Source organism: Leptonychotes weddellii, chromosome 6 (genome assembly GCF_054177405.1).
Source record: "Leptonychotes weddellii isolate Sample4059 chromosome 6, ASM5417740v2, whole genome shotgun sequence".
NCBI lineage: Eukaryota > Metazoa > Chordata > Mammalia > Carnivora > Phocidae > Leptonychotes > Leptonychotes weddellii.
This window is the reverse complement of record NC_138374.1, coordinates 124,287,773-124,311,504: the sequence shown is the minus strand read 5'-3', so window position 1 is coordinate 124,311,504 and position 23,732 is coordinate 124,287,773. Positions and strand designations below refer to the sequence as shown.

The 23,732-nt window shown below is 42.4% G+C and overlaps 1 protein-coding gene across 1 annotated transcript in view; it reads left to right on the top strand.

The window, feature by feature from the left end:
• The window catches only part of USH2A (usherin), a 602,856-nt gene extending 580,706 nt beyond the window's left edge, over positions 1-22,150 (top strand). Inside the window, exons 54-61 of the mRNA XM_081823209.1 lie at positions 104-310; positions 3,087-3,325; positions 4,113-4,321; positions 9,219-9,395; positions 11,202-11,285; positions 15,725-15,969; positions 20,902-21,123; positions 21,264-22,150. Of these exons, the coding sequence (XP_081679335.1) occupies positions 104-310; positions 3,087-3,325; positions 4,113-4,321; positions 9,219-9,395; positions 11,202-11,285; positions 15,725-15,969; positions 20,902-21,123; positions 21,264-21,353 (1,473 nt within the window). The 3' untranslated portion in view covers positions 21,354-22,150. The remainder of the gene's footprint in view (positions 1-103; positions 311-3,086; positions 3,326-4,112; positions 4,322-9,218; positions 9,396-11,201; positions 11,286-15,724; positions 15,970-20,901; positions 21,124-21,263) is intronic.
• Positions 22,151-23,732: the final 1,582 nt, after the last annotated feature.

Below are 23,732 nucleotides of genomic sequence, written 5' to 3'. Positions count from 1 at the left end.
AGTTTATCTCATTCTGTTGTGTTTGGTTGCTTTGGGTTGCCAACTTTTCTTCCAGCCTGAAGTTACCTTGCTTTTGAGTGGTCTTATTGATTTCTCTTTGGAGGTCTGGGCAGTGAATTCAGCAGGAAAAGCCCCCAGTACCTGGACATGGTGTAGAACTGGGCCTGCTCCCCCAGAAGGTCTCGGGGCCCCCACATTCCATGCAGTCTCTTCCACCCAAGCAGTGGTCAACATCAGCGCCCCTGGGAAGCCCAACGGAATCGTCGGTCTCTACAGGCTGTTCTCCAATGCCAGTGGGGTGGAGACAGTGGTGAGTAGCAGATTACTCTGAACAAAAATCCAGGACTGGTTTGTTCTGTAAAAATTGACTATGGTGCCCTGGCCTTTTCTTCTACTTGAGACTTCTTTCTTTCCCATCTGTTCTCAATTGCCCATGATGAACTTAGCACAAAGATCCATCAGAGAGAAATAGTGAGAGTTAGGAAACATACAGAAATTATTTAAGTATTCAGGGAGAGAAGTGCTAAAGGTATTAAAGACTCCACAAACATAAGAAACCTAGGACTTTAGTGACAATTGATTTAATTTAATTAGAAAATGCATGTCAAGGATTGCCATACAGTAAGGGATCAACACATGGCCATTGTTGGTGGTGTAAATGTTAATATGAGAAAGAAAAAATAGAGCAAAGACTATCCTCGGACCCCCATTCTGGCATGAGAAAGTCTCTAATAACACTGAAAACTCAGTCTTTCGGTGACTTGGAGAAAGTTCCAGCACTTTGGGAGAAAGCAGAACAGTTTGGCCAGCACAAGTCTTGCTCTGCTGTTTGTGTGTTGGCACGTTTGGGGACATGAGGGAAACACAATGGACAATTTAGAGACATCATCTTTCACACCGTGTTCTAGCGAAGCCACTGGCTGAAGGGACCCTAATGATGAACTAGACCAGTTCCTACATTATTTATACAAAGAGGCTGAGAGTCAGCAGGATAAAGCCTCTTCTCTGTAGCACAGTGTGTAACACTCTCACATTTCTCATAAGTGTAGATTATAACACTTTGTTCACAAAAAGAACCTCATGGACGAGTTATGCAGATCTTACTATGACATTATAAATTATTTAGACCAATTTAGGGAACAATTTGGGTAAGTGTGGAGAAATCCTCTGAGGTCAGAGTTCTAGGTATTGAAACACAATTTCAGAAGACAACTTGCAAGGAAAGTGGTATCATATTGAATGTTAAAGGAATATTAGCATATTTTCTACAGGGCTTCATATTCAATAAATATAGATGATGTAAATACAATCAACCCTTGATTATCCATGGTTATAAAATGATAATATTAATAAACTAAAATAATTTCTATTTGGAGCGCATTGTACACATTTTTTTAAATAGCAGATAACTCTTCTTAATTATATGTTGCTTACGTGAATGTAAAAATTCATTTTCCAGTTTCTGAACTCTTTTGTTCCAGAGTTCTTAATAAAACCACAATGAGATTAAAAACATGCTCCAAATAAACCAAAAAGTTTATAACACAACAAAGACTGTTGAAAAAAAGACTATATTTCATATATACCAACACCGCTGGGGAAGAGATGGACTTTCAAGTTCTTACATATCCATAAAATATAAAAAAATATAACATATACAAATATATAAGATATATATTTCAAGCTCTTAAATACTCAATTTAACATGGATTTGAGGGAATTTTTGGCCCAAAAAACACACGTTGATAACAATGGCAAAGTATGAAACTTCGTGAATATTGACTACCAATACAATTGAAATATAGGTTTTGTTTTTTGAAAAGGCATTATTCTGAGGGTCACAGAATTTGATCCGTATTTTGTGTTTCTGTTGGTGGGAATACAAACTGTTGTGGTCACTCTAGAAAACAGTATGGAGGTACCTCAAAAAGTTAAAAATAGAACTACCCTATGATCCAGCAATTGCACTACTAGGTATTTACCCAAAGGATACCAAAATACTAATTCAAAGGGATACATGCATCCCGATATTTATAGCAGCATTATCTAGAATAGCTAAATTATGGAAATAGCTCAAGTGTCCATCGACGGATAAAGAAGACGTAGTATATATATACACAATGGAGTTGATTCAGCCATAAAAAAGAATGAAATCTTGACATTGGCAATGACATGGATGGACCTAGAGAGTATTATGCTAAAATAAGTCAGTCAGAGAAAGACAAATACTGTATGATTTCACTCGTGTGGAATTTAAAGATTTTATTTATTTATTTGTCAGACAGAGGAATTTAAGAAACAAAAACGATCATAAGGGAAAGAAGGAGAGAGGGAAACCAAGAAACAGACTCTTAATTATAGAGAACAAACTCCCAGAGGAGAGGTAGGTGGCGGATGGGTGAAATAGGTGGTGGGGATGAAGGAGCGCACTTCCTACGATGAGCACCCGGCATTGTATGGAGGTGATGAATCACTAAATTGTACACCTGAAACTAATATTACACTGTGTTAACTAACTGGAATTTAATTAAAAATTTTAAAATACATACTTTATGGGCCACCTGGGTGGTGCAGTCAGTGGCGCATCTGACTTGGTTTTGGCTCAGGTCATGATCTCAGGGTAGTGAGATCCAGCCCCGCATAAGGCTCTGTGCTCAGTGTGGAGTCTGCTTGGGATTCTCTCACCCTCTCCTTCTGTCCCTCCTGCTGACGCACTCTCTGTCTCTCTCAATTAAATAAATAAATAAGTCTTTATATATATATAAAAGATATATATATATATTGCATGTTTTGTGCCATATTCTATTCTTTCTATAGTGATAAACAATATTATGCATTGTGATTTCTATCCTGTTACCTCAAACTTCTAACTATGATATCATTACATTTTTTGCATGTTTAAGTTATGCCTTTCCAAGCGGACTGGCAATTCCTTGAGGGTAAATGTTATGCTAAATGCTCCGGTGCATCTCCCAGGGTACGGAGCATGGCACTCTCTTCGTAGGAGGTGAGATACATGATAAACATTTGTCAGTTGTCTGTGATCTGTGACACGGCCTCATCTAGTCTCCTCTGTCTTCCTACAGTTGTCTGAAGGCATGGCCACCCAGCAGACTCTTCACGGCCTGCAGCCCTTCACCACGTACTCCGTTGGGGTGGAGGCCTGCACCTGCTTCAATTGTTGCAGCAAAGGGCCAACGGCAGAGCTGAGAACTCATCCCGCTCCACCCTCGGGACTGTCCTCTCCCCAAATCCAGACGCTGTCCTCGAGGACAGGGTCCTTCCGGTGGAGCCCACCCCTGTTCCCCAATGGTGTCATTCAAAGGTAATGGGCCAGACAAAAGGATGAATAAGCTAAAATAAGACATGCATACAGTCTTGTAGCTGCCCAGCACTGCCTCAGGAAGCCATGCTTATTGAACAAATACCTATAGCAAAATAGACAAGTAAATTGATTAGAGTTGTAATGTTCCCTGCCAAGTGTTTAAATCACAAAATCAACTAGATAGAAAGGCGAACAACCAAACTGTCTTTAAATAAGAAAGATGATGCAATGTGTTTGCATTCACTGAAAAAAGAGGCTCCTCCTCATGGTTCCCTGGAATTATCCCTTCTATAGGACTCAGCTGGAACACAGAAAACTTCTGTGGTTAAATCAGAACTTGCTTGATCTAATTTAAAATGTTGTCATGAAGCACAGTTTGGAAAAACAAGGAAGGTATTTCACTCAAAATAATCTGGATGAAAAGATACTGTTTTGTTTTGTTTTTGTTGGTTGGTTGGTTGGTTATTATTTATTTGTTTAAAAAATGATATTCTCTATTTTCAACAGAGGAGAACAATTTTATCACTCTTCTGAAAAGAGAGACATTTCTCTCTACCAACAAGGATTGCTAGTTGCTGGTGGGACAGCACATGTGAGCACATTTGACTCTGGTTACATCTGCTGCTCATTTCCAATGGCATTAAAGAAAGTGTTACTGACAGCAGTTTCCCACAAATGGAAATCAGAAAGAGCTGATGGTTCTGCTAACACAAAATGTCTCCTCACAAAATATACCCCGTTTTCAAAGAAAGTTCAACTAATCTTACTGCCTGCTTTCGGCTTCTAGCTATGAGCTTCAGCTCTATGCGGCTTGCCCTCCAGATTTAGCCACGCTGTGTGCCCCCGGCCAAGCAGAGACCAAGTATGTGGGGCTGGGGCTGACGGCCAGCCTTGAGGGCCTCCAGCCCTACACCACCTACAAACTCAGAGTGGTGGCCCACAACGAGGTGGGCAGCACGGCTTCTGGATGGATCAGCTTCATCACCCAAACAGAATGTGAGTAGAAGCGGCTGCCACCATCAGCCAGAGAGGTAGGGGGGAAACCAGGAGACACTTGGCTTTTTTTTTTTTTTGCTTTGTTTTTTTAAGATTTTATTATTTGACAGAGAGAGAGAGACAGCACAAGCAGAGGGAGAAGCAGGCTCCTCTGTCTGACTCGGGGTTTGATCCCAGGACCTGAGAAGGCAGACACTTAACCCACTGAGCCACCCAGACACCCTCCGAGATGATTTTTTTTTTAGTTTGCCACTCCTTTTCTTTTCAAATTACATGGCATGGCATAATCCAGAAAGTATTTCCAGAAAGCATTGAGATACAGCACTTCAAGAAAAACAGAAGAACAATTAACTAATAAATTGGGGCCTCCTTACATTTCTGTAAAATAACTTCTTTTCAGAATTTATAAGGTATATATGTCAATTGTTTAAAAATGACAGGGCACCTGTCAAAAACAGGGCACCTGGCTGGCTCGGTCAGAAGAACACGCGACTCCTGATCTTGGGGTCATGAGTTCGAGCCCTATGTTGGTTGTAGAGATGACTTCAATAAATAAACTTTAAAAAAATAACAAATACAAAAAGTACTAAGAATAAAATTAGTACTTAGAGTCAGAACCAGCTACATCATGTGCAGGGCCCAGTGGAAAGTAAAGGTGTGAGTCCCCTTATTCAAAAATCACTAAGAATTTCAAGACAGTGACAGTAGAGCATCAAACTAAGTTCGTGACTCTTATGTGAGGGGCCCCGTGCAGCTGTGTGGTTCACACACCCTTAAAGCCACTCCTGCTTATAATCCCACCACCCAGAGGCAACCACATTAGCATTTTGGCCTAATTGATTCCTTTAATCCTTTTCTCATGCAGTTTCTATTATGTGGCTGAGATCATACTTTAATGAAAATTTCATAGTCTGCTTTTTATACTTGACAAACATTTTATTTGCATTTCCCATGACATTAAAAATGCTTTAGCCTAACCAAGTTGAATGACTATATAATTTTCCATCCTATGAATTGGTTAGGCATTTTAGTTGTTCTAATATTTTTCTTTATAAATGTGGTGAGAAATTTCTTTTGAACCCATCTTTGAACGTCCGATCATCTTCAAATTAAATTTCGATGAATGGAATTTATTACATCAAATATTTTAATATTTTGGATACTTATCACAAGCTGGCTTTCCAGCCACATTATATCAACTTATAATCTCATCTTCCGGATTTGGCGTTGGCATTTTTTGAAGTAAGAGTTACACATTCACGAAAGTCCAAAGCCTCATACAAAGACCTTAATGTGACTGGGTGACATGGCAGGATGTTAGCAACAGGTCACTCTGAGAGGGTGGGTCCTGCCACTGTTCAAGGATTTTACAAATAATCCTCAGCACAAGCTGATGAAGTCAGTGCTATTATCCAAATACACAGAAAACTGAAGCAGGTCCGTGGACCATACACTGTAATTCCAAGATGCCATTCACGTAGACCAGAATCTGAATGGAGGCTCTGGAAGCTGTACCATGAAATGTCCCCAAACTAAGGCCAGAGCTGAAGTCACCTGCCAGTTTCCACCCCTGGAAAGTGGAACTATGACTCCAAATTCATGATCCCCCAGCTCAGTGGCACCCTCAGTACCACGATGTTACCCTGGTCTGTAATAAAGATTTCGGACCTTCTCTACCCTCCTCAAGCCTCCTACATCCTCCCACCCCGCCCCCCACCCCCATCCTATCCTCACTCGCCTCTCCCTATATTCTCCAGAACTCCTTGCCTCCAAATTCACCAGGAAAAGACAAGTCACCAGTCAGATATTTGCTCCCTTCCCACCCCAGAGCACCGCATTCACCCGCAATTGGCTTCATTTCTGTCTGCGACGAGGAAGGTGGTCCGTCTACCTGAAATAATCCCACCTCTTGTGCTTCGAATAGCAGCCCCTTCGCTGCTGAACGTCCTCCTCTCTGCGACCTTCAGTGTATCCCGGTTAAAGTCACAGCTGTTTCGCTCCCACATGTCACCTCTGCGGCCTGCCACACTCCTCCCTTCATAGCAAAACTTGTCTGAAGAACGCTCTTCGTGTCTTTGCCCATTTTCTTTCTTCCTATTTCTCCTTTAACTTCCTCAGACTGATTTTCACCTCCTCCCTTCACAAACCTTAAAGGAACCATGAGAAATATTTGTGCCTACCTGAAAACACAGTAAAATGAATTCTGACTTACTAATAAAAAAATGCTACTGTGACAAGGAGCGGGAGAAAACATAATCACCATCCCTGAGAAGGAGTTACCCTTCATAATACAACCATAAGCCAGTTTTGCTAATTATTCCAGTTTTGTGTGTGTGTGTGTATTGGCCAGAAGGCCAGGCCAAAACAACTGTGTGAGGTGTGCAGGGATAACCAATTCTCTTGTTAATCATCAAGCTGAGGTTCACCAGATTTTTTTTTCCCTCATGCTGGGGAAAAAAAAAAAAAAAACCAGAGTGAACAGATTTAAGAATTCCTTCCTTTCTGTTCTTCCTTTACATTGAAGAAGTAGCACCAAGGAAGAAGGGGCTCACTCGGCCCACTTTACTGGATCCACAGACATGGAAAAGTACAATCAGTGACTGGCTATCATAGGGGTTTGTAAATACCATTCGTGCTACTTTTAACTCATGATACACACTAGAATAGAAAAAAATAGGGATCGGAAATACAGACCAAAAGTACTTTAAAAGTAGTATTTGTAGTTTTATATAAGCATGATCACTTACATACTCAGAAAAGGGTCTGGAGAGGCTTTGGCAATGCATCCAGCCCCCTGTGCCTGAACTAGACCTTCGGCACCAGGACAGAAGTGAGGCGTCAACGTTGAACAACTGGCCTTCTTCTTGAGAGAAAAATGTCCTGATTGGAAGCGCTCGCCAGTTTCCGTGGTGTAAATACTCCCACTGCAGCGGATTTCAAGGTGCCCGTGTGACAGCATGGAGCGCAGCTCGGAAGAGGTGGCTGGTCGTGCGCGCTTGTAATCGCTGTACCGTCCAGACACAACAGATGTAAATAACCTCAAGGGCATAGATAATAATACACTGTAGGGAAATGATTAAGGAGTTACGAAAGTTGAGTATTTATTACCTTTCTTTTAATACCATTTATTTCAGTTTACGTAATTTACTTTTCAATAATGGTTGGGTTTAATAACCAACTCACAAAATCCCTAGTCACCACTGGACTGCACCCATAAAGCAATTAGTAAATTGTGCTCCTTTGAGTAAATGTGTATTGGTTACAACAAAGCAACATGGGCTTTACGGTTTAGCAGGTCTGGGTTCAGATCCTCGGTCTCCTACCAGCAACTGACATTAAGCAAGTTACTTGGCTCCTCTGAACCTGAAAAATTAGGAACTAATTCTTACAAGATGGTTTTGAAGATTAAATGAGATAAAACACATCAAGTGCAAAGGGCATAGCAGCTTTTCCTGTTTTCTCAGTCTCCAAATCCATTATTTTTGAGGATTTTGGTTGTTTAATCGCTCTTTCCTCTGGAAGATCTCCATGTCCTGCAAGGCAAATAAAGCTCCTATCTTTCTATTTTCCTACTATTTACAAGCCTCCTCTGTATTTATACTGTTAGGATGCAGAGGAGACGTGGAAATCTACTGAATTGAGTGACAAAAGGAAGCCACAGACAAATACAACAGTATAGTATAGTCCATTGTGATATTGGGCAAAATTTATGTTGGAAAAACAGATATTTAAAGAGGGTTTGGTAGCTCTTGTTTTCGCATTTGCAGAAATATTTTCTTATGGCTTTATAAAAATGTCTTATTTTGAAAGATAAGAATCAAAGTTGTCTTGTGGTTAAATACTGAGATGGCCCAAGTATAAATTATTCCTTATTTTGTTATATTTCCTAACATCAGCAACAGATGGGTTTAATTTCTAAAGAAAAAAGATATCCAATTTATTTCCACCACTTCCTTTTTTCTTTTCTTAAAAGCCAATTTAGTATATAGATGGATCTTAATGCTGTTACAAATGTATTGATTATTTTGGAGAAAACAAGATCTCATGAAATAAATCTCTTCTGACTTGACAAGATGATATGGCAACCCTTCATTTGTTTCTGCAAAAATTATTCATTTAAAAGATGAGACTCCGTTACAGATTGTTTTTCCTTTGTTTTAGTAAGGAGCTGAATAATGGAAAGAGAACATGCACACCAAGTCGCTTCTGTATCTGATATAATACTTAGGAGACCTGAACTTGATTATATACTAATGTACTATGCTATTGATTGATTAGTCAGGGCAATGAATTATTATAGTTGAATTGCTATTTGCAAGGCTTTTTAACTATCTTAGAAAACAAACTAACGTTTCAAGAAAAGCTTTAAAAATAAATGGGTGCCAAAAGGACATAATTCACCATCTAAGCAGTTTAGTTCGGAGGGAAAAAAAATATATTAACTTCATCTAGTCCTTGGGGCTTTGTAGCAATAAATATTGATTCGATATGAAAAATAGCAATCTACTGTAGTTAATAGTGTTAAGGATACTTTACCTGTTAAAAGAGGGAAAATGCAACAAAATATGAGCTCCAGGGTTATGTTGGTAAGCACAACCATTGTATGTTAATAGTTTTATTTCATAAAACACTGCTCTCCATTGATTTTTTTTTTTTTTTTTTTTGGAAAGCAGGTGCAACGGTGCTGAGAAACCATTTCACACATGTTCCCATTGGTTTTCTTTTTACCCCCGATGCAAGGGTTTTTTGTTGTTTTTTTTTTAAACACTGAGGAAAATATGAAGGGTTCCAACAATGCTTATTTAGGGGTGAGGGAGGACATATTAAAAAAAAGATATACATACACACACGTACTCCGAGGTAACCATGTTTAGAACATACAACTTTCTCCCAACAGTGCCCCAGTACCGAGCCCCATTTTTGGTGGACAGCAATTTGTCTCTGGTGCGTGTGGACTGGAGTGGCTCTTTCCTGCTGAACGGCCCACTGAAGGAGTTCGTGGTGACTGATGGAGGCCAGCGTGTGTATAGTGGCTTCGACACCACCCTCTACCTGCCGAGGACGGCGGACAAAAGTTAGTTTCTGACCCCCATTTCATAGTGTGTCAGGAACTCTGGGTCCCCACCTGATAGTCCATCTGAAAGGTGACCAGTAAATGTGTAAATGTCTTGGTTTAAGTGGCCACTTCTTGTGGAAAAGTTGCGGCTCCCAGTAAATAAGCTCTCCCTTCCCGTGTGAAGCTTGATGTGTGGCCATTATGAGGCAGAAGGAGGGGGAGGGCTGTGTGACTTCAGTGTCCCCACAATGGAATGAGAGCGCAGGGCACCATGAGAGAAAGAGTACCGACGAGTAGTCACTGAGTATCCTGAAATAATGCACTTTTCGGGACTTCAGATATTTCCTTGATGAATCCACAGCCTCCAAACGGAGACTGAACAGGCTGTGACCATCTCCAACTCTTAAGGGCTCTGAGTGAGGGCTTTCCTTAACCAACCTTGGTATCCGTTCCTCAAACAAAACCCCTTTGCCTTCGAAAACCGAACTCTTTCTCCCTGTTTAATGACATGTTCTTCTTCTGTTTGTCTGGTTTTTAAACTGAAATGAGAAAAAGCTTTAAAAGGTACTAAGTATTTTCCTTTTTTTTTCCCAAAGAATTTATTTATTTATTTTTGAGAGAGAGAGAGATTACAAGTGGGGGTAGGGAGAGAGAGAATCTCAAGCCGACTTCGTGTTGAGTGTGGAGCCCTAAGCGGGACTCCATCTCACAACCCTGAGACCATGACCTGAGCCAAAACCAAGAGTCAGGCGCTTAACACACTGAGCCACCCAGGTGCCCCAGTCTTAAGTATTTTCTAATGATTAATGTGACCACCAGACCAAGAGATGTGAAGACATGTTAAGCACTCTGGATTTATAAAGTGAATTCTTTAGTGGACTTTTAAAAAAAAATTTCCTTGAAAATACTATTTATTTTGGTTAAAAGTACAGATAAACAATGAGCTCCAGCATTGCATTTATAATATTTGAAATTTATCAATAACATTTTTATAACTGGGCTACACATTTCCATGGTCACAGTTCTCGGTCACCTAAGACAGCTGTTGTGACGAGCAGATGGACCCATAGTCGGGAAATCTGGGTTCTACTCCCAGGCAGGCCTCTAAGGATCTATGTGGCCTTATAAGAGTTGCCTCTCTCGGGTTCCCGGCTATTGAAAGAAGTATTTAGACCATTTGATTTCCAAGATCCCATTTGAGCTCTCCTGCTTAGAAAGAAACTTTGGGTCACATAGTGTAAAGTGCACCTGGTACCTTTTGAAGGAACAGGTTTAGACCATGTATAGAACAACAAGATACACTGGGTGTTATCCTTTACTCTTCTGATAATTCTTGTTTGTTTGTTTGTTTATTTATTTATTTATTTTGCTTTATAAGCTCTGAGCTTATTTAGTTGTATTACTTATAAATACATACTATTATTGCACTAATGATAGCTATTTTTCTTGGCAATTTTAATATTAGAAATAAGTTTGCCGGGGCGCCTGGGTGGCTCAGTCGGTTAAGCGACTGCCTTCGGCTCAGGTCATGATCCTGGAGTCCTGGGATCGAGTCCCACATCAGGCTCCCTGCTCGGCAGGGAGTCTGCTTCGTCCTCTGACCCTATCCCCTCTCATGTGTTCTCTCTCTCATTTCTCTCTCTCAAATAAATAAATAAAATCTTTAAAAAAAAAAAAAAGAAAGAAGTTTGCCTATTAGATAAAACCTCACAGCTTGTGCTGGAAAACTATTTTCAGACTTTTCTGTGCTGTGGTATGTTGCTCTTCTAAAAGTCTACCCACTTTGTAGGTGTTGAATGACCTAGTCATGTACCTTTTTTCTAGCCTTCTTTTTCCAGGTCATCTGCACCACAGATGAAGGAAGCGTTAAAACACCTGTGGTCCAATATGATACCGCTACCGGATTTGGTAAATGTTTAACTCATATTATATTTAGTATAGAACCTATTCATTTTTCTAAAAAAAACCCCATATATTTGTTTATACATACGTGTGCTAATGTATTAGCATAGACTATATGGAAGGAACTGTGTTAAGTATTATAAGAAATTTTTTTAAAGGTTCTCACAGAAATTACATTAGACAAGGAGTTAGGACATGTGGTACTCTTAAAATACCGAGTCATTGAATTATAGACATAGAGAGATATTGTTAAATTCTCTCCTACCCACAAATCCTGTCGGTAAAGAACTAAAATGACTTTGTTTACCAAAAAAGTGATTTATAGAGGAAGTCAGAGAAAAGAGATCAGAGGAAGAGAGAAAATACTCTAATGTCAATTTGTGTTGATCATGGAGATAATATTGCAGATTCAGAGCCTAAAATGGTGAATTGGGGAGATTTCTCTCTTGTATTCTCTGTAGAAGATTATGATTGATTGTTATTACCAAGTAATTTAGCTGAAGAGATGAAATTATAATTTTAATGGAGCATCTTTTAAATTGAGTTCTACCTACAATCTTTGAATCTAACATGTGTAATACTTTACAATTTCAAAGGGCAAGTTAGAGAAATGCCAAATCTTTTCCATTAGAACAGAATTGGAACTGATACCCTATTTTAGATTCCAGTAACTAATGTTATATCAAATCTGTATGCATGTATAGTTAGGTTGTTTTTTTAATACAAATGTCCAAAAATTCTGAAACACAGGTAAACATATATATTGTTATCAAGGATAATTTCGATCACTAAAATATATATATATATTATTCTGTGATTCTAGATCTTACATGTCCGGATGCCATGTGCAATTTTGTACAATACCTAACACAATTCCACATAGTCTATCTCCATTTCATTTCATAGCAGCGGTGGGATAGAGTAGAATTTATTTGGTTTTTGGTTTTTGGTGTTTTTAGAAGGAAGAGAGGCGGGGGCAGAGGGAGAGAGAGAATCTTAAGCAGGCTCCACACCCCACTCGGGGCTTGATCTCATGATCTCACATGACCCTAAGATCAGGAACTGAATCAAAATCAAGAGTCGGACGCTTAACCCACTGAGCCACCCAGGTGCCCAATTATTTGATATTCTTTTAGCAACTCCAATGTTTCCACAAGTGGAGTGGACCAATGGAGGCCTAAGGGACACCAGAACTTAACCAAGAATTCTCCGAAAGCTTGTTGCTAAGATGAAAATTTGAACGTGGTTTCTGGGCTGACTCCCAGCCCCATACTTTTCCTTGAGCAGTGGTTCTCAAATTGAAGTGTGCGTAAGAATCATCTCCATGTGCTTATTTATTATATGGTTTCCCAGGCCCCTGGCAGAGATCAAGAGTCAGTAGGGCCCAGGAATATGCTCTTTCAACAAGCCCTGCCCATAACATTGTGTGTTAGCTATAATCAGATTTTTAAAATTAAAAAAGTAAATAAAAATAAACAAGTCCCGCCCAGTGATTCCGATGCAGGGGACCAGGATCATGAGTTGAGCAAAACCGCACAGTCTAGATTGAGCCACCTCCAAATCCAGCCCGTCCAGTCTCCGAGGTCAGGGGCAAGTACATCTTCCCTGCGGCGGGCAATCCACAGGGCGGGATCTACTCTGACACCACTGGGGTTTTTCTTTGAACTCGAGGCTCAGCCACTGCAGTTCCCTACCCTGACCCTGAGGCTTCCATTTGATGGGTGGAGTCCTTTGAAATCAAAGGGACTTTGAAGAAAGAAAACCGAGAAGGAATAAAGACACATCATCTCGATTTTAAGCTCTCCATAAAAGAGGGGAAGCCTGTATTGGGTTCCTGAACACAAACTGAGGTTTCCCTTAATGAGAGAAGGAACACTGAGGACGGCGAGAAGTTATGAAAAAATTCCAAGATGTATTGTCCAACTAATAGCCATAGTCAGTTTTAATTTTATGATGTAACTTCTAAAATGTTCCTGTTCCCTTGCCTGAGGCAGCCTTGCAGCACTGAAGTCTGGCCATCCTCATTTCCCTCCTCCTGTTCTGAGGGCTGTTTTCTTTCTGCGGCTTCCCTCAGGCAGGCTGCCCTACATTCCCCCTGTGTCCTCCCTAGCAAGGGGCCCACTGGGCCCATCAGATCCGTTTCTGGAGTTATAGCCCTGTGCCGCACAGAGGAAATTCAACTCTTCCAGCGCATAACCAAGGTGGTTGTTTTTGTTTTTTTTTTTAATTCAAACAACACACATTGATTCCTAGTTAAGGGAATTCCTACCTGCTGGAATTAGGCAGAGCTTTGACCGCAAGTCTTTACTTTTTTTTTTTTTTAAGATTTTATTTATTTGACAGAGAGAGACCCAGCGAGAGAGGGAACACAAGCAGGGGGAGTGGGAGAGGGAGAAGCAGGCTCCCGGCTGAGCAGGGAGCCCGATGTGGGGCTCGAACCCAGGACCCTGGGATCATGACCTGAGCCGAAGGCAGACGCTTAACGACTGAGCCACCCAGGCGTCCCTGCAAGTCTTTACTTGAGATGGAGAAGCAGAGGTCCAGAAAGGCAGAGTGACTTTTTTTTAACCACAGAGCTATCAGAAGTCGAGTTAGGGTTAGCTAAGTCGTGTGGCTCCTCTTAGGGAGCTCGAAATTTAGTCTCAGTCACCTTCTCTCCCTCTCTTAAACCTCCTCACCCCGATTCTGAAGCCCTTCCCTTCCCTCCCACTGAAAATGTGGGTGTCAAGTGTCCAGCAGGCCCACCCAGTCCTTGAGGTGCTGCAAGGGGGAGTTAGTGCGAGGAGCGAAGAGGCACTTGCCACTGCCTCTGTTTGCCCTTCTTCCTCTTGTCCATAAGCACCTGCGTGGGTCGCACACCAGCCTGCGTGCCTGCTGCTGGATCCGTGGGCTTCCGAGGCCGCCCTGTGACCCCAGTCAAGGGTTCGCTGCTTGGGGTACATCAAATTGAGCACACCCAGAGGAAGTGTTGAAAGCAAAGAACTTTTTATTATTTGTTACAAGTAAGGAGACAGGGAGAAAGCTCTGTCTCCCCATGGGGTTAGTACAGGAAGCTTTGATTCAGTGCATGGGGGGCGGGGTAGGCACGGGGGGCTTACAGAGGCACTTCTGGTTCAATTCCACATGCCGAGCACATCAGCATGCTAGGGCAAACATCGTATGTTCAAAAAAATGGCACAAAACTCCACCCATAGGAAGAGACCTTAGTGTTATAATGAGCTAAAGATAACTTCAGGACAACTCCGGGGGGCGTCTGTGCTGGTCCTCATCCAACCCTGTTCCAACTGGCTCACGTAAGGGGCTGTCGGGCGACACACAGCTAGCGAGGGGCTCTCGGGTGAAACACCTGCTTGGCTGTGCCCTGGGCTGGTACTGTTCGTTCTGCAAAACAAAACACAGTTCTCCCCAGCTTTTGTCCCTTCCCCTCCTCCCTTCTGCTGAGAGTGTGCAGCTCTCTTATGTGAGTAACTTCCTGTGACATCCTAGCCAACAGCCCCAGCAAGTGGCTGCGCTGGAGATGATCTCTGAGCCCCGCTCGGGCCCCCGCTCCGTTTGCTTGATCTCACGGCCTTCTGCTGCCCTGCAGTGAGCCCTGTAAGCCTTTCTCCTGTCTGCCCCGGCTCATTCCAGCTTTCTCCACACCGGCAGACTTGAGAGCTGTGGGCCCAGCACAGGGTAAATACGTGTTCATTCAACGTGAGCTACTGTGATTAGCCTCACGTGCGGAGAATCACCTCGGCTGAACTCGCAACACTGAACAGAAACCAAGAGTAAGTGGTCCTCTTGCCAAAGGATTTCTTTCCAGGGGAAGCTCTCTGAGGGTTCTGGAGTGATGACTTGCAGAACTTCCGCTATGTCACAGAGAGGCCAGGGTACAAGAAATCTAAAGACAACATGTTGGCAAGCACAGGCTGCTTACATCACAATAGAAAACAGGATCTGCTCTTTCTAATCCGGTTTGCACAAAACTGCCCGGGAACCCAGCTGTTGCATGGAGTGAGGGGACCCTGGGTCTCCTCAGCATTGACTGTATGTATCCAATAGGTTCTCTGTGGCGATATTAATAAGGCTGGGCCCTCACGAGAGTCCATTGTTAAGAAAAGGCTTTGCTCTCAGGGCACGCAACTGGGAAGCAGGCATTCCTCAAGGTTCCCTTGGTGACCCCCTTTAAAAATCCCCGCATCCTCCTTGCCCTGTCTTTCCCAGGGAACGTGCCAAGGCAGCAGTGATTTCCATCCCGAGGAGCGTCAGAGAGGTCCCCTGAGGGCTGTAAGCTTCTCCCTGCCACACGGCACCATTTTCCCCGCCTGAACGCAAGTACACACAAGCACCATGAGACAAACTGCTTTAAACTCCTTTCCAATTTACTATCGAACAACAGGGCAAGGGATCACAAAATTGCCTTCTGAAATAACATTTCCTTTTCCTGTCCCTGGGTTTTGCAGGCCTGGTTCTGACAACTCCTGGAGAAAAGAGAGGATCGGGGAACAAAAGCACTGAGTTCTACAGCGAGTTATGGTTCATCGTGTTAATGGCGATTCTAGGCTTGATCTTGTTGGCCATTTTTCTGTCTCTGATACTACAAAGAAAAATCCACAAAGAGCCGTATATCAGAGAGAGACCTCCCTTAGTACCTATTCAGAAGAGAATGTCTCCACTGAATGTCTACCCACCCGGGGAAACCCACGTGGTATGTCTCTGAAAGCGGGCCCCATTTCCCTATCACTGGACTAGAATACTGGCTTTTATTTAGGTGGAAATATTTCCAGAGTCATGGTAACAAGGGATTAGCCCTTGTTTGTTAAAATACGGGATCCAAGGAAGGCTAATAGTGACCTTATGAAAGAGACCACCAGAGAGCTTTCTTGTCCCTTCCTCCATGTGAGGACACAGCAAGAAGACAAGAAGACCCCCGTCTGTGAACCAGGAAGCAGGCACCTACCAGACACTCCATTTGCCAGCACCTTGAGCTTGGACTGTCCAGGCTCCAGAACTTGAGAAATAATTTCTGTTGTTTATAAGCTACCCAGTCTATGAGATGCTGTTATAGCAGCTCAAAGGGACAAAGATACCTGGGAAGTTTTTAAAAACGCCATTGCCTGGGCCTTATCCCAGAAACTCTGATTCCATTGTTTTTGAGTGGGGCCTGGGGATTGGTGGGGCCTGGGAATGAGGGGCTCCTCATAGCTCCCAACCACCTGCTCCTAAGATAGGAGGTCAGGCAAAGGTCTTGGGCGTGAGGCCACACATGTGGTAGTGCAGGGGGATCGTGGCCCAGAGCACTCATTGACGGGATAAAAGGTGACTGAATTTGAAGGTGCACTCTGGTATGTCTACCTGGAGGAGGAAAGGCTGCAGACTCTAATTCCCACCAGGTGCCAGTCCTTTCCAAGCCGTGCGTCCAAAGGGCTGCATCTGCCTGAGAAATCACTTTTTTTCCAGTTTGCACAAAGGTTGAGCTCGTGGCCAGCTGTGCAGCTAAAACTCTGATTACCACTTCCACCGTGTGGGGGAGTTCTTCCACAAGAAGCAATCTTGGACACCAGCTGGGTGTCCTACAATTCAATTCTGACTCTATCTACCGAGAGATGGCATCAGATTTTACAAGCTAAGGGTTCAGGTCTCCAAGACTGTCCCCGCCCCCCAATTTCAGACACCAATCATAAGTCCAGGTTGTCACCTGGCTTCTGACAGACGAGCTACAGATTGGAGTTTGCAGTGGCCCCTCCTTGGGTTCGATTAGTTTGCAAGAGCAGCTCACAGAACTCAGAGAAACATTTCACTTACTGGATTACCAGTTTATTACAAAAGGAAAGAACTCAGGAAAAGCCAGATGGAAGATATGCATAGGGCGAGGCATGGGGAAATGGTGCTGAGCTCCCACACCCTGCTGAGCTCGCCACTCCCAGAACCTCCACGTGTTCACCAACCCAGAAGCTCTTAGAACCCTAAAATGGAGGCTTTATCACTTAGGTGTGATTGATTAAATCATTGGCCATTGGCTACTGATCCAACCTCCGGTCTCTCTCCCCTCCCCAGAGGTGAGGGGTTGGGGGTGTGTTGAGTGGGGACTGAAATTTCCAGCCCTCTAATCACAGGGTTGGCTCTCCTGACAACCAGCCTTAGGTGGTGCCCAAAGTCACTCATTAACATAACAAAAGACACCTTTGTGGCTCTCCTCACTTAAGAAATGCTGAGGGTTTCAGAAGCCCTGTGCCAGACATGGGACTGAAGACCAAACATATATTTATTATAAATCACAGTGTCACAGCAGCGCCCAAATTAAGCACAGAAGCCTGGTCAAACCGGCTGAGTGGCAACACTTTAAAAAATAGAAATGAGTGAATCAACTGTCATCCAGATCTCTTCGCTTGTCCAGGACCCATCAACAAACAGCGGTTAAGGCGCTGACAAAGCCATATCACAGCCAAGTAGTGGAAGTGGGGGCACAGAGGGATAGTCATCCCTCTGAGGCCCATGGTTTGTGTCTGGGGCAGGGAGCAGCCATGGGACAGCGACTTGGTGGTGGAGAAGCCATGACAATGCCCCCACCATCTGGTCCTCAGCCCTCACCAACCATACCTCCTCCCACTCTCCTTGCTTTCCTAGCCTCCTTCCTCCCTGAGCACATCAAGCTCCTCCCACTGGGCCATCGCTCCTGCTCTTCTCTTGGGTGGCTCTCACTCTCACTTCATTCAGGCCCCTGCACAAATGTCACTTCCCCTTCCATGTGAAATTAAATTCCCTAGCTTCTTAGTCTACTTTCCTTTTCTATTGCACCATCACCACAAGATACCATAGTCAATATGCTTATCTGACTCCTCAAAGAGAATGTGAGCTCCCCAAGGGTAGGGATTTTGTGGGCCATTTACTTTTATACCCCAATACCCAGAACAGTGCCTGGCATATAATAGATATTCCACAAATGTTTGTGAAATGAATGAATATTGAATGGCCAACTCAAACAACCAGCCATGTGCTACTATTCAGTGTATATTCATTAGAAGATCCTCACTGAAGAGCAGATACTTTAAAGTTTTCCCTTGTGGAAGAGTAACTCTCTCTCTGAGGAAGCCATGTTCTTAGACAAAAGAAGCACCACCACTTCCGGAGTCCAGAAGTGCATGGAAGGGCCCAGAAGACCTGAGACCACTCTAGCCTGGGGACATCAGCTAAATCAACCCTGGGCCATATGGAGTGCATGGAGAATGTGGAAGAGAAACTCTGGAACTCTGCTGGGTACATCTACTCTCTAACGTGAAGTGTGCTTCCAGTAAAACTTCCTCACATACCATTAGTGTAACTCATTTCAGTGATCAAATCTCCTGTCTCTTGACCCATACCCTACAGGAAGGCACCTCTGCCTCATAATCCTTCACAAGGAGGAATCCAGTTTTGTCCGCTTGGCTAACTGAGAGATCAAGAAGCAATCACATCATTCCAATGGGAAGTTACTCTGGATGGTACCATTGCTCACAGTTCTCATGAGTCTTGTCAAGCTTTGTTTCATCAAAGTGAAGCCCATGAACTATCAGTATCAACATCACATAGGAGCAGGACCTGAAGCTCTGAGAAAGAAACCAAAGGGTCTGCTATTTCAACCAGCACTTGGGAAGTTGTTTGCACAGTAAAGTCTGACAATAGTTAGAAATGAGTTAAAAATATAATACTAGAATACAAGGCCTGTAAGCACTCTGTATAGTCTCATAACCAGTGAAAACAGGTGGGGGGATTGCATGATTCTACTTATATGAGGTATCTAAAATAGTCAGATTCATGGAAGCAAAATATGGTGATTGCCAAGCTGGGGGAGGGGGGAAAGGGGTATTGCTAATTAACAGGTATAAAGTTTCAGTTCTGCAAGATGAAGACATTCTAGAGATCTGCTGAACAACCTGGTCCCTATAGATAACAATACTGTATTGTCACTTAATCTGTTAAGAGAGTAGATCTCATGTTAAATGTACTTATCACAATAAATTCAAAAACAAGACAAAACAAAACAAAACAGGTGGGGGCTGCTGATTAGCCCTTAGAGTCTCTGCAAAACAAGACCAAGCTGCCTCTGGGGCCAGACATAGACTTTAACTGGGATGAGCAGACAAAAGAATTGAAACATCCTACTCCCATATACCGCTTACCATTGGGGAAAAGCCGAGCGGCATACAACTCGTTCACTTTTGCTAAGTGGCCAAGGGAGGTGTGAGGAGGGGAAGCGCTGGTGGGGACTGGCAGGCTGCCAGAGGCTCTGGCTCCCCAAACTGGCTCATCTTCAGCATTGAGGGTGTTAGTCACAGGTCCTGGAGGGTTAGCAGAAGTGAAACCTGGAGTGCCCCAGGACCCTGGGCAGGATTCCGGAGCCCACTGAAATCCTAAATTAATCCTACCCAGGTAATAACATGTACTTGCAAGCCTTCTTCTGATGCTTTAAAAAAAAAAAATTTTTTTTTGAAAGTAAACCATTCTCACAAAGTTGGAAGAATATTAGTGAAGGTTAGTCAGATGAAGGAGAGTAGACTTTGCATTAATAGAGCAAAATAAAGAGCCATTGTTGGTGTCCATGGGCTCCAGATTCAGTGGCTAAGATTCTGAACAGGATCAAGTGGGATTCACCTGCTCAGTGTCTCAGATTGACTTTCTTTTGACTTGGGTAGGTGGATGACAGCTATCCCTGCAGCACACACACACACACACACACACACACACACACACCCTGAGATGCAGCTCAGAATGATGATACGATTATGCTATCATTGGAGAAACAAAGCATTTGTTTTATGGTCATTTTGTTTGTTCCAAACACTAACTGATGCCTCCCCATTTGTTCTCAGTTTGACTCTGTGGCCGATATATCTGATGTGTCAAGCAATGTTACCCTAAAAAGTTACACCATGCACTTTGAGGTACCTCTGTGTGCTGCACGAATGCATGATCTTTCGCATGATGTGTTGACCGCACGATGAAAAGCAGGAACATTTCGTTGATTGGACCATCTAAATCAAACCTCAGATATTTGGAGCAGCTAGATTTTCTTATGGCACATTCTAGGTTCTAATCATATAGTGCCTTTGTCTTTCTGATATTAATACAGGACCTGATTTATTTTGAAGGCTGAATTTCATAATGAATAGAACAATTGAATGAGAAGAGAGGGTGGGAAGAGTCCATTTCCTTACACAAATCCAGGAATTTTAAAATATAATACAACCGTGTTCACTTGGCAACCATGAGAGACCATTATTAACTTTGCTCTGGGAAAGCATTGAACTCAAGACACAGGCTCTGTGGTGACACTCATGAAGGGATTACTTTGTTAACCCAACCTCTATCTCCTTCACCCCACCACTTCGCAAAGCAGCAAGCTCTTATCTACAGGGAACAACAGCCAAAGCACTAGGGCTTGAACTCCCTAGGTGCTAAGAACACTGGGTGTCTAATATGACTATTACTTTATCATCTCACCCTTACCAAGAAACCAGGGGCCACAGTATTCCAGATGAGCTAAGTTCTGTAGTAGGATATGGTGTGTTCCTTCATTGACAATGTGTGACACACAGTTTTCTGTCCTATTTCAAACCCATTTTCTTCAGATTCTAATCACCAACAGCAACTTTCTTTTCAGGGATTAGCTGATACCAAAATTCCCCGGTCCGGGACACCCATCAGTATTAGGAGCAACCGGAGCATATCCGTACTTCGGATCCCAAGTCAGAGCCAAATAAGCCAAACCTGTTCCCAAGGCTCTCTCCCCGGCAGTGTCAGCCAACTCATGCACATTCAAGACAAGAAAGTCTTGATCGATGAATCGCTGTGGGAAACCATCACGGGCCATGAGAGTGGATTGGTGAGTTTTGAGCGTACGATGTCAGCCTTTAACAAAATACTTACTGAGTACTTTTTATATTAAACTGATAGACTATCAATCAGTGGCAAACACTATTGACAGTGAATGTCCTAATCAATGACGATTGGCTTATTTTTCAGTATGTGGATGAAGAGGACCTGATGAACGCCATCAAGGGCTTCAGCTCTGTGACTAAAGAGCATACCACGTTCACCGACACCCACTTGTAAAGGATGGAAACTTGCAAGACAAAAAGCTGCAGGACCTGCTCCATACCCCCTCCCCACCGGGTTGTCACTGACTGACACACCATACATGCTAAAAAGCCTTGCTTCTTATTCTGTAATCCTTTTTTAAAAAACAAGGCTTGTTTTTGAAATTGTTCCTCCTTAATAGAGCTCTGTTTTTCTGGTGGTCTGAAATAAGGGATACTATCAGTATGGAAATTCTTATTTTGCTCTTATTTGGTGGAAGCTAAATAGCATGTAATTTTCATTTGGCTCAGTGACTCCATTGGTTAAATGAATAATTAGTGACAACTTCAAATTGGCCCACAGTTGTTACAAGTAAGTGAAGTTACTAGTTTAAAAACAAAGCAGTTTTTCTGAGCGGATATCACTACTGCTCCTTTCACTCCCTTATTCCCGTGCAATCTTGTAAGAACACAATCCTGTAAGAAGAATTCGCATGATCATAGCTACAAAATAAAATGCCAGTTTCAGGCCAAAAGCTGAACCAGTTAGAGAAAAACAAACTGCACTGAGGGATACACACTGGACTGAAAGTTCAATTTAGTGGCAATGTTTAGGGATAAGTACCAAACTTAGCTGAATAAAAAAAAGTTTTCACCAACCTTTTGAGAGAGCACTGCATAAACTTATAAACCTCTGTTCTTGCATTTATGAATCTTCTGAAAAGGACTAAAGAGCTATTTCCCACATATTTTACATGGTTTTGAAACTACAGTACTTTCCATAAAATTCTGTCAATTCGCTGAATACCCAGGGATGACATCTTCAATTTAACACCTTTCACTTGGTTACATATTTGCATTATTCAATTAGCCCATGTGGAATTTAAAAAGGAAATATTTCGTGCTCCTTCCAGCTTTGAAATCGTTTAAATTAACATTTATACGTAAATGTTACATAAGCGTATATATTCTATGTATAGCTATGTGTCTATTACTCTGGACTGTGTCCCTTCATTTCACTCTCTGTTTTAGCCCTCGAGTCACTAAGAGCGGAGGATATTCCACAGTTCCAATTTCCATGGGTCAAAAGTTTGTCATCTGCTCTATTTGGATTAGTCATTGGTGAAAGTCCCACAGCAAAAGACATTTTTTTTCTAAGTCATCAACATAAAATTAAAGGTATTTAAGTTCGTTCTTCACGGAAAACAACGTAAAAAAAACAAAACAAAACAAAATGAAACAAACAAAAACACCTGTCTTCCTTATTCTTAAAGGTCTACTTAATGATGCCAGGAAACTATTTTGAATCTAGAGGTCTCATACACGATTGTCTGACAGCATTTTGTGAGTTAATCCAGGGGTAGGTGGATTTTCCCAAAGCTGAACTAGCAAAAATTTGTAAAATAAGGGGTAACATTATTCTGCCTCAAAACAAGTCAGATTGTGGACTCTGGGGGGGTACTGAGGCTTTAACCCAATCTGTGGAAGAACAGCTCGTCAGACTGATCAGCTCCCAACAAACCTTGCCAACTCTAAGTGTCAAAAGCACATACCAGTATTAAACAGAAGTTCTGCTCCCTTGTTAGAACTACTATAAGCAAACGAATCTGAAATAATTGTGCATCGTGGGCAGTGGATGTACAAATTATAAGATTTTTTTTTCTCGCCAGAAGTTTTATATTTTCTTAAATGGAAACACGGGATTGGCTAATTTAGTTTACTGGTTTTCATTCCATTTGTTGATTCTGGGTCAAGAAGTTGTTTAAAGCTGGTACAAGGGAGCCTTAACCAAGGCTGAGCTTCTGAGTCACACGAGCTACTTCAGGTACGCAGGGAAAATGTGCTTTTTTTCCAGTTATAAACTTGCATCTTTATCCTTGGTCTACTCTTCTGCAAGTATGATTTGCTGGTCACAGGTGGATTTAGGAGATTGAGGTCTTCCTCATTTTTGAAAAATTAACTAGATACCTTTATCACAATTGAAAACTTTTTATAAAATGGTTTCCTCACATTGCTACTTTTTGAGATTTTATTTATTTATTCATGAGAAAGAGAGAAAGAGAGGTAGACAGAGAAGAAGCAGGCTCCCTCCAGAGCAGGGAGCTGGACACAGGGCTCGATCCCAGGACCCGAGGATCACGACCTGAGCCGAAGGCGGACACTTAACCAACTGAGCCACCCAGGCACCCCCTATCACAATTTAAAACCTAAAGAACACAAATGGAGAAGTGCAGGGGATTTTATATTAAATCATTCTCCATTTAAGCTAATTAGACATTTAGTTATTACATGAATTCACTTAGCTGCATCATTTACATTGTGATCCCATAGCTGGACAGAAGCTTGTATGGCTCCCACCAAGAACACTGCCCCCCTGTAACACTCTGAACCCTACTTTCCTCTCTTTCAGAGAAGC